At 28.9% G+C, this 12405-nt stretch overlaps 1 protein-coding gene across 6 annotated transcripts in view; it reads right to left on the bottom strand.

The window, feature by feature from the left end:
• The window catches only part of LOC144852479 (neurexin-1a-like), a 122865-nt gene that overhangs the window by 14524 nt on the left and 95936 nt on the right, over positions 1-12405 (bottom strand). For all 6 annotated transcript variants that reach the window (XM_078710297.1, XM_078710298.1, XM_078710301.1 and 3 more), the window contains one exon: positions 7341-7670. In XM_078710297.1, the coding sequence (XP_078566423.1) occupies positions 7341-7670 (330 nt within the window). The remainder of the gene's footprint in view (positions 1-7340; positions 7671-12405) is intronic.

The raw sequence follows: 12405 nt of genomic DNA, 5'->3' as shown, positions 1-12405 counted from the left end.
TGTTTTCAATGCCTGTTCAAAAATGGTCAGGTTGAAATCTTACCACCTAGTGGCTAAGGCCCAGATGAACACCATTTAATCGGGGTTGGAACTTTTTTATGCTCTTGCTGCTTTGAGCTAACTTACAGTTTCAGTAGAACTTGGTACCTTACTTTTGCTTTATATTTAATTGGTCAAAGAGAACCAACACTATCTATAACCAACTGATACAACCAGTAAACGTTAAACATCATAAAATGAACATAACACTAGTAGGTTAATAATGGTGTGCCTAAACACTTTATCATTCCCTTCACAATAAAAGCGATTACTACTTTTAGGTTTTGACCAATCTGAGACAAATATTAAGGTTCTGTTCACACCAATGGGATTACGATGTTTTAACATAGAATGCTGACAAATGTTGTGTCTTAGTGGAAAACAGTACATTTTATAACTTCCATCGTGGAGTAAAAAATAAATAATTATAACCATTGCCCTGTGTCTGAACACTTGTTTTTCTCTGGGGCTTATAATTTAACCTTGTTGTCAGCATTGTACGTTAACACGCCATGTGTGAACATAGCCCTTAATAACAAAATGTTCATTTAACAATAAATTAACATTCCATTAATTGTTGCCAACAACATAATTGTTAATAATATTTGACAAGTGTTGATATCTGGGTTAATACATGTTTGTTAGTGTGCAAATAGTCATTTTCTGTGCTCGGCTAAAATTAGAATGAAAAGGGCGAGTGAGATAAAGTGAAATATTACGAACGAGTGATACATCATTAATATCATATAGTGATGAACAGAGCAGAAGCTGGCACAACTGCTCACGTTTTTTAGTACATCAATCTAATCTGAAAATTAACTGTATGAAAATAAACATGTTTTGTTTCTATAAAGCCGCAATTTCACAGGATTCAATTATAGGAACGTTATACTGAGATAATGGTAAACATTCCAACAGTTATAATAACACTGCTTTTCAAACTGAATTTGCTTCTCTTATTGAGAGTATATATATATCAGTAAATTGTGAAAATGATCTGCAAGTTAGAGATCGTATCCCATGAAACAAAACATATTTAATATTCAAATTGGTTGACATGTTTATTTAACACAAATAAAGTTTCTGACACAAGTTATGTTACTGAAATCAAAAAGATGTTTTGTAATTAAACAAATAAACAATTTTTTCCTGAATTTCAGTCAAGAGAAAATTTTACTTTAGTAATATAATTTTGTAATATTTCATAAGTTTTTATATGTATTTTAATACCTTAAAAGATGTTTTGCAATTAAAACAAGTAAACTATTTTTTTCTGAATTCAAGAGAACTTTTTAATTTAGTAAATTTAGTAAATAAATGCTAAATAATTTGTATGTTTTTGCAAATATTTTATATGTATTTTAATATCTTATTACCTTGCAAGGAAGTTTCACATTTATGATGAATTAACCCAATAAGTAAGTCTGTCTGTTTGTTTGTGAGCTTTTGCATAACACGGCAGCTTAATTAAAAGATCTGTTTAGGTTATATTTCTATTTTAATTGGTAAATTATTTTTTAACTTTTGTTACTGTAAACAAATTTGCTCTTTGGTGATTGAAGGTGAAAGAACAAAAATTGATCAAGAAAATGGCGTACTAACAAAGTACAGTATGATAGAAATCAAGTAAAAGTATTATTCATTACTATTTCAAAAAGTTTTTGTTTCAAATGAATAAAATAATATTAAATGAACTAAATGATTTATAATATAATTAGGATATAAATTTATTGGGTATTATAATCACAACCGTTTGTAGTACTCGCGTATTATGCATGTGCCAAGATTCATAAAATGCGTTATCGTAATAAATCTAAAGTGATCTCATGTCAAATTATTATGAATTATTAGATTTTCTTGCTACAGGCTATGTATACATTTTGCAGTCTCAGTTAACTGATTATTTATTAGTTGAAAATGTTACAGAAACCTGTAAAAGAAAATGTATTGACTTGTCTATAAATTTACAAGAATTTTAAAATTAATATTAGAGTAAGTTTAATATTTGACAACTTGTGGATTTAAACTAAAAAAACAATGGAATTTTAACATTTATTTATATAGTTTACTTACTGTAATTTTATTGAACAAATTTTATTATTTTCAGTAAAGTAAGTGTGAGATAAAAAATACTGCATTTCAATGCCAATTAATTTGGACTTTTCATCATGATGCATGTAAATTGAACTGTATGTAAATGGCCAATTCAAAGTATGGTGGTAATCCTATTGACCAACCAGATCTGATCTGATCCAGACCAAATATTCTGCTAAGAAATGCTGTCCCACCAGCGATACTGGTGGAAGAGTTGCTTACTATAATTACTATAATTTTTGTAAATGTGAAACAAGGCATAGGATAATCTTCCAGATATAATAAACACCAATATTAAATGAATTTTGTTTACAAAATTAAAATCAAAACCAAATAAATACCATTTTTAATTTGTTTTTTCTTTTGTGACTTTTTCAATGAAATTTTAATTTTTTATCTTTTATTTGTTAATATTTTGTATATCTGTGATTCAATTTATTTTTTTATATATCTGTGATTCAATTCGAACGATTGTCATTGCTCTAAATGTCTACCATTAATAAGTATGTATCTTTAAAGTATTGAAAAATGTTATATAATCACCTTTTTTGGGTAAAAATACACTTTGTTTTCAGTAACATAACTGGTTGAATTGTAACAGAAAGTGTTTTAATTACAAATGAAAATGACAAACAAATTTTGTTAGAATGTCTTGAGGTTAGATATACAAAACTGTGAATAAAATATTATGAAATTAAAGCATTTATACATACAACTAACTGAAATTTAAAAAAAAAACGTCATGCAGTTTGTTCCATCCCAGAAAATCAAACAAAAGTAGATGCAAATAAAAATAAACGGAAAAAAATGAGTCCACCCTAACAAAATGAGAAAACTAATAACACTACCGAAGAAAATAATATTTTGATAAGCAATACATGTATTTAAAAAAAAAAATGACATGATGACATTTTTCACTTTCATATTGCCAACATGGCACACCTGTCTAGGTTGATTGAAACAGTTGCTAAGCAACAGTTTCGATGCAACACATAATTGATTAAAAATGCTGTGTGAAAGTTAATATATCTATAAGGTAGGAAATTACAGAAGAGTAAGTTCAATGAACACAAGAGAATCTCACTGTAAAACAGATGTATTCCTACTGAGCCATGTTTCTTTCTGATCATGTGACCTGAGCCCCTGTGCCATGCTCTTGTAAATGATTTTCAGCCACTACACCATATGACAAAATTATACCAATTCATTGGTCTGTTTAATGGCATTCTGCTATAATTAAAAATGAATGCACTTATGGTCTTTGAATTTGATTCATTCATGGACCGAAACACCCAAAAGAAGAGCAATTTTTAGAGAATTGTTCAGGCATCAACACCACATACCCTAATCATAGCTCTTAGAGCAGGCCTAAAGAAAATAGATGTTCAATTTCACAGCTTTATAATATAAAAGACCATTAAAACTGTTCACACATTTCTTATTTTCAAGGCTACTTCTCACGAAGCATAACAAATCTGTTTTCAGCTAAATTCTCTTGTGTATAGCAGCCATTTATACAACAAAAATTTATATTCGACGAGGGAGGCAAAGGAAAAAAGAATTTGTTGGTGTTTTTTTTCGTCCACAGTTGATGATCAGTGGTTTGCTACTCACCTCCACTTGTAAGATTCATGGCTGGTGAAAAATTAGTAGAATGAAAATTAGGGAGAGTTATATTCTGTCAAGATTATTCCAATGATGGAGAAGCCCTTCCATTTAGAAGGCCTCACTTAGAAAGAATATTACAAAAGTAATACAGGTTTCCTCCAATTACAATGCATTTCAGTTCCTTTTTGTTTTTTGTTTTTTTTTTTTTTTTGTGGTAAATATCATTTTAGATATGTTGTAAATTGTACTAATTCAATCCAATCAGAAATCAAAGTGAACAACAAGATTTGATTGGAGAAAGACCTATATTTGTAATATACTGTATTAAATTATTTATAATACAGAACATAAAAATATCTTAAAATATACCTTAATTTAAAGTTAACACCTATTACTTATTAAATTTAAAAATTAAATAAAACATGTGAGAAAAAATGTTCGATTACCATCTGTATAAAAAGTAAAATAGACACTTTTGGTTTATATACAGAATAATCACATTTTCTATTCTAGTCATTCAACTTATTCTTTTAATTATAGCATTATAATATATTATAATCCAATATTATTTACAACATCAAAAAAAGCTATAAAAAAAACATGATCAAGAAATCTAAAATAATATCTACAGTTAGTTATGATAGAGAAAACATTTGAATGGTATGAAATTGGCTACAAGAAAAGCATGGATTTATTAACAGCACCCTCTAAAGTTAGAATAGACAGTTCTATTTCTACACAATGATACAGTGAATAGCGCAACAGAGAGAATGAGATGAGTTTTGCTAATGGTAGATGAAAGTATGAGGCAAGTAACCCGACAAGGCCAGTTGCCCGACAAGGCCAGTTGCCAAGTCAAGTGTGAATGCTTGATTGCTCAATATTAGAATCATTTTGTAATCATTTGTAAATTATTCCCTTGGATATCTTTTTTGTTTTATGTAAATTAAGCCATTGAAATTTGTCCTGATTATATTGCATGTACATAACAACAACATTGCTTATAAGGATATTATTAAAATTTTAGGAAATACACCCAACAGTTGCTGAAAACCAATCACACTTAAGTGAGGTATTTTCTTAACTAATACGTAATTAATTCACTTAAGCCAATATATATTTAAGGTTTGCACTTCATGTAGGAGAAAATTTTAATTAATATAGTAAATGTTTCCTTAATGCTTGGTTCCTACTAGAGACACAACACAAGGACGTATCCACAAAGTAATTTGACCAATCACAAGCAATTAATTATTCACACTGTCACTCGTCATTGGTCAACTAGCTGGAGTTCCGCATATGTTCATGCATTGCATCTCTAGTGGAAACCAAGTATTAGCCTGAGGTATAAATGATGAATATACAACAATTGGTATTAAGAAAAATCTGTGGAATAGAGAAAGCAACATGAAATTGAGTCAAGTTTAGCCACACCATATTGAGCATTTAAGGATTCACACTTATTTTGCATGGTAATAACAACATTCACACAGTTAAATTACACCAATAGAAAACAAAGAAACTAATAAACAAAGTAGTTTCTATTGTTTTCCTTATTACACTTTGTGATTTTGTGAGAGTTAAAATTAAAAGTTATAATATTTTGTGCCATTCATTATAATTATATTTTTGTGTAGTAAACAATATATTATACATTTAGACAATATATACATATATACAAGTATTTTTCATTGAAAACCCATAAGAGAGCATAAGTTGTCAGAAGTCAGAATGAAGAGAAGTAAATAATTTCTTTTTTATTTAGTAAAAAAATTAAATTCCAAGTGTAAAAAAAAATATTCTGCATATTAACCCTTTTTTACATTTTGTTTTTGTTGGTGAAATTGTAATACCTCATCAAAAATGCGTATTTACAGTATTAGTTATTTTTAGAACTTCCAGTTTTTATTTTTTTGGAATATAAAACTATGAATTGGCTTTTTAGAGCTAATAAAAATACAATTTCAAATGTATTTTTAAATTTATAGACCATTTTAGTAGGTATCCGGAAAAAAACAAAACACTCAAATACATTTTATATTACAATTTAGTATAATTATTTTTCTTTTTTTAAAAGAATTTCTTAAATCATATAAATGTATATAAAATGTGTTATGAATTAAAACAAATTGTATCAAGTTTTTAATTTTAGTATTTTAAAAATCTAGAAATCATTTATTTTTCATTTGTCAATGCCAAAATATATATATCAAATTTCCAGAAAACAAAACATCTTCTGAGAAATAAAGTACAGTAGATAGAAAATAGTACCCTCAAAGATAACCAAAGCCCAGCCAACCAGTCACCTTCTTTCCACTCATGGATTGGCAGGATTACATGGACCCTGCTACCACAACCCTCTTATCAAGCTATTTAAGAACGAAAGGTCTGAGAAGAATTTAGGGTTAAATTTTGGGAGAGGGAGCGAGCTTCCAATAGACATTTTGCATGTGAAAGTCTATAGCATATCGATTAAATGTTCACAAAACTTTATCCATGAATTCCTTTATGATTTATTAATATTTAAATAGGGCAATATTTATTTTATCAATTTGTAGTCATAAATATTTCTTGTCAATTTTAAATTTGGATCTTCAACTGTATAATCCTAAAAAAGATTATATACAAAATAAAAAGTTGTGTGAACATTATATTTACATTGTTAAATCTGTTACACATTACATACCTGCATCGCTAGATCTGATTAGGTCTGTGTAGAAATGTGAAAAGCATAGTGTGTTAACAATACAGACTCTGTGCAACTCACTAACACTTGGATTAGGTAAAAGAGTTCAGGTTTAAAAAAAAGAAGCAGACAGACTACAGAAATGTTAGTAATCCATGGAAATCGTAAGAAATGTTACAATGTTGTTACATTTGTAAAATGATTGAATGTACACTGATTTAATGTTTTTCAAGTTGACATAATGTCTGTTTGACAAAGAACATAGATTATTGAGATCAGTTGAACATCTATCTAAAAGAAAAGCAATCACCAGTATAAAAGCTATTATACAATGATACTAAATTAGGGAAAATGACTGGGGAAATGTAAAAAGCGAGTGTTACAAAAGCGGTAAAGCAAGGTTTGTTTGTGTCAAGTAATCCAGATATAGCAAGGAACTATTGCTTTTGACACAATGTTCACTAAAAGCTAGGTAAGTTAAAAGTTCAGATAAAGTGCAGATTTCTAGAATTGGAAAAATATGTTGTTGACAGGCAAATAGTAAAAGGTGATAACTATTTTACAGATTGGTGCTCGAAAAAAACCAAACAAATATCTTTTGAATTTATAAGGACTCTAAAGTTTCTAATCAATTAATTCCAAATTATAGAATAATTTAATTTTTCAAATCCCACATTTAACCAATGTCCAAATAGAAGTTTTAATTAATCTGTAAAACAGTATTAAACCCATAACTATTTTGCCCTTCAATAGAAATCTAAAAAAAAATCAAGAGATTAAACACATATCAAGTTAATGTTTTGTGCCAAATAATTATTATTGTTTTGTTAGGGAACAAAAACAACTTAATTAAATAAAAATAATGTTCATATAACCTTTTGAAACAAATAAAATGGCACTTAGAAAAAGTTACCTTTGACCTGCTCAGCTCCTCCATCCAAGATAACAGTTAACTCCTCTTGCTTGCGTTGAAGTTTGACAGTATGCCATTCACCATCTGCAAGATCTTCTCCAATAGGGAATGTATCAACTCCAGTTCCAAAGTTGATGCTGAACAAAATTCTGCTTTTGTCAAGTTCAAGTTTCAGTACATCCACAGCGTTGTTAGAGTACATTGTGAGAAGGGCACTCGAAGGTCGATACGTTTGAAATCGTATCGTGATATCTTCCGATTTAGTCTGCCGTTCTTTGCGATGATCCACCAGAAAAGTCTGGTTGCCATTGAAGGACAAGACTGTTGCATCTGTTAGAAAAAAAAGAATTATAATTAATAATGAATAATAATATAGTACTTTGTAGAGTCATACAGTACTTTGTATAGTCATACAATATATTGTAGAGTCATACAGTACATTGAAGACTTGTACAGTATAATGCAGCATCATTGTAGCATCATACAGTACTTTGTAGGGTCATACAATATATTGTAGAGTCATACAGTACATTGAAGACTTGTACTGTATAATGCAGCATCATTGTAGCATCATACAGTACTTTGTAGAGTCATACAATTTATTGTAGAGTCATACAGTACATTGTCGAATCATACAGTACATTTTTTAGTCATACGGTACATAATTAGTGATTAATATATTACTACTATGGATTATTATCTTATTATCCACGTAACAACCTTTTACATTTTGCAATTGTATATCTACAATTCCACATACACTTATTATTGGATACAAAAACTGTCAGTAACACTTAAATATATTACTTTTATAACATGGCACAATTTAACCAGTCTTTTATTTCAAACATCAAACATGACAGCAACTTGAACTAGAAAAATGCGTTGCATGACAAAAGTTATTTTCTATAATATACGTTGATTTGATACTCATCAAACCATCAGTTTTAATCATGTTCAGTATGTTACATTATAAATGAAAGCAAACCATCTAACAATTTATAGTCATGTATATTTTTTTTTTCAGTGGTTACCTATAAACTGTAAATGTACCGTAATTTCTCACAATTGATGACGATGATGACTGAAATGTCTTTAAGTTCCCTTGGGTACAAAGTAACATTGAACAAGTAATAATAATAATACATCTTAATAGTTGCATAAAAGACGTTTAGCCAAGAAACAAAGAATAATTTAAGATATGTAAAGACAAATTCTTATCCTGTGGTCAACTGGAGCTTTTGCAGCAAAAAAACTATACTATATTTATATATATACTTCACAAAAAGATAACTGAATCTAGAAATCTTACAGAAATACCTACAGTATATCAAACCTTAGAATAATGAAAAGTAATTGTTATAACAAATATTAAACTATTCTGATATTTGAATAATAAAATGTAAACAAAAATCCTTATTTGTGTTTATCCTATATAATATTGTAGCACTAGAGCTGTAGCTTGGTTTCTATCAAGATTTACAAACATTATCATCTATTTCAAAGATAAATTCAACAAACCCTCCTTAAATATCGTTTCACATTGCATAAACTGTTATAGTTTACAACTTTTAAACTAATAACATATTTTGATCTCACAATTTATTCTTTCTGTTCGTATACACATATTCGCGAACCTTGTGAAATCTTAAAAGAAAGTATTGTCATTGTGTAATTGTGTAAATGGAACCAGTATTGTTAGCCTAATTGATCAATTAAATATCAGTGCAAGCCTCTCGCTGGTTTGTTATTCTCTATTAAAATTGCCTTTACTCTATGCAAAACTTGGTTACAAATTGTTACTTTTTGCAGATGTGAAAAGGGTATAAGTTTGTTATAAAGTATGTCCTATATAATTACCCTAAGACGCCTCATAAACGCAGACATCCAATACTTATTAGTTTTGTCAAAATTGAAACATAATATTAAATACACAAGTGTTCATGCCTTCTTTTAAACCCGTTCTTAATGAGGAAACTTAATATAACTGTATGATGTATTAAAAAATGCCCGATCACATTACTACTGCAATTAAAATCAAATTAGAATTTATATTTTAAATAAAATGTAATCGAGAAACAAATTAACTTTAATATTTTTATTTCATCAAGCGATTAAATTCAGATTTGTAAATTTAATTTGGTTGTAAAATAAGAAAGTTTACACATAATACCGAAACTAAAAGGAAAAATAGCATTTTGCAAAGGGGAAGGAGTAAAAAGTACAAGCAATTGTGTTGGGCCGAACATCTTACGGTGAAAAGGGAGGAATTCCTCACCATTTATTTCAAGGGCTCACTTGCAGTGCAGCAATGAGAAATAAGGTAGTTTGGTAATCGCAAGAAATTGGGACAATCTCTGTGTGGGCCACATGGTTGCCAAAGGTTGGAAACTTACCAATATAATGGTGGCTATGGCCTTGGCTTGGGAGAAATGTTGAAAGCTAGAAAAATTAATTAATTCTTATATTCCTATATCTTTTTTACATTAAATTTTTCTTTCTTGTGGTGTTGCTTTTCATTGTAAAAAAAGAAAAAAAAACATAAAATAAGAAAACAGGTAACTTTAAACTTGGTTTCAGGCATTATGAATTCAAGAATTCACATATGTGTAGACTTTTCTAGAATATCCTTTTGAATATTAATTGAATCGGTACATTCTAACCATTCTATAAATGTATTATCTCGTGAAATGCGTACATCAGTCAATATAGGATACTTCTATTGTACAGTGACATGGCTGTTGTTGCCGCCGATATTCTGTTACGATCATTACAAAAGATTTAGAAATATTATACTTAATTTTCACTGCTAAAATCTTACTTTCTACTGCCAATGTTCTTTATGCATACATTTCCATGATATTGCATTACGCTACTTTACATTTTAACACACTCTGATGTTGTAACAAAATTCTATATTACATATAGATAGTTGTGCAATTTCATAAATCCCAAACCGTCTTTAACAAGTATGAATTACTCAACAGAATTCTACTTTATCTACGAATGCTTGAAGTTGTAAAACATTTTATGACAATTCACTTTCATATGTAATATATTATTTAACTACTAAGTTTAAGTTGTTCGTTGCCAAATGGATTTCTGCATAGTTTGACGCTTTCTAATTGAAGACTTTAATTTAATTGAATACAAGATGCAGCTGTCTCTTGTAAAATAAAAATAAAAAATTGATAAATAAAAAAAGAGATTCTATCTATTGGTAACTATAGAATGGACCAGAGACCAAACAACTTTCAATATGTTTTTGGTTAATAATTTAATATTTTACTTTATTGAGTTATATTCCCAAAATTGTAGGGATTGGAGAAAAATGCTATAGATAATTTTGAAGAAGAGAATTTACACAAAAAAATTACATCAGAAACACTAATAGATGACCTACTGATTCACACACTGTGCAGAGAAGTCTAGTGTGATTGCTCATGATATCTACGTATCACAATTCTACCCAGCTAGAACTGAGCATACATGGATTGTCAGTATACATTTCCAAAATCAGGAAAACTCACATAGTTTGCAACTTTTCTTTGTTTTAATCCACTTGATTTAGCTCTACTCACGATACTGTTGACTCTTCGCTTTCTAAAATCCACCCTCCTTTTTGTATACATCCAACAGCAAGTTTACTCGCTAACTAAAGTATGGATAAACTAATAAACAAAGTCTCAAGTCACAAAGGATATAGTGAAGAAATCGTTATGAGTTACAACTCTGGAACTTGGGACTGGAAGCATGTTAACCACCAAGTTACACTACAAATCTGTAACTTTTTGGTATCACTACTAGTCTGCTCTGCACCTCGCTCTTAAGTTACCAATAATAATACTTTTCAATATTAACTACTTTATTACAGTATCATAGAGAATTTCATTATTACCTTTTGGAAATACATGGTGTACCGCAAACCTAACTTTTACTAGTACAAAGAATGCACTTGCACAAACTTATTTTATTCTAATTTCCCTTCGAAAAGCATATTTGTTACTGTATTAAAATATCTATTTTGGTTAAAAATAATATATACATTTTGGAAAACTGTAATGGTTTACTATTTTGCATTTTAAATGTAGGTCAGCCTTCATATTTTTTCTTGAAGCTGTTTACCTCTCTCGTTTATGAATAATCAACATACAAAAGAAAATACAACAAAAAAACATGGCCAAATAAGACTTACAATCTGTAATATTAGAAGTATTAACCTAAAACACTTTTAAAGTTTGTTAACATTAATGCAGATTTATACAGCTTCCTTTGGGTATGCACATAAATAAATATATATAATGATTTAATATCACATAAGTCTCTCTTTGTTAAACAAAAATTGTCATTCTCTATTAGCGCAACATATTAGTCCACCTATCTGAATCAGTACATAAGAGATGTTATGTACAGAGTCTTGCATACATACAATGTTGATAATATAAAGTAATAGTAATTTAGCATGCATTGTTTGTTAACTTTGTTTTTTTCACATAGATATGTTTACACGCTCTTTTCATTATTTGGGATTAATTTTCGGTTTCAGAATTGCTTTGCAGTTTAGGTTTTTTTGTGTTAAAAAACAAAAAATTACACAGGTTAAACGTCCGATATAGCTCCAACGTGATTGTCTCATGTTATATATCTGACAACTATCAGAGTTGATGCTGCATTGAATTAACCAACAGAGTTATATCATAAGAGAGTTAACTGTTCACACAAGCCGACGTAACTAAGATATGATTTGGATCAGCTTAAGCGTGCATAGAACATAGGTAATTATAGTGCATGTAAACACAGCTATTCACTGTTATCACAATATTATATGTTAACAAACAAAACAAAATATATTAATATATATTCATAGACATTATTATATTTTAATGTTAGAAATGTGTTTGTGCAATGGTATTATTATACATTTATTTGCTATCTTTTAAAATGAATACATTCTGTTATTCTTTTTCTTGTATAATAAATAAATGTGTTGGTTGTTAGTACTGATGCTTATAACATCATGCATCAACAAATCCTTTAAAAAATCCCCAAATAATTGGTAGTTAGT

This window comes from Antedon bifida, chromosome 9, assembly GCF_963402885.1.
Source record: "Antedon bifida chromosome 9, ecAntBifi1.1, whole genome shotgun sequence".
NCBI lineage: Eukaryota > Metazoa > Echinodermata > Crinoidea > Comatulida > Antedonidae > Antedon > Antedon bifida.
The sequence above is the reverse complement of the archived record's forward strand: the minus strand, read 5'-3'. Positions and strand labels throughout refer to the sequence as shown.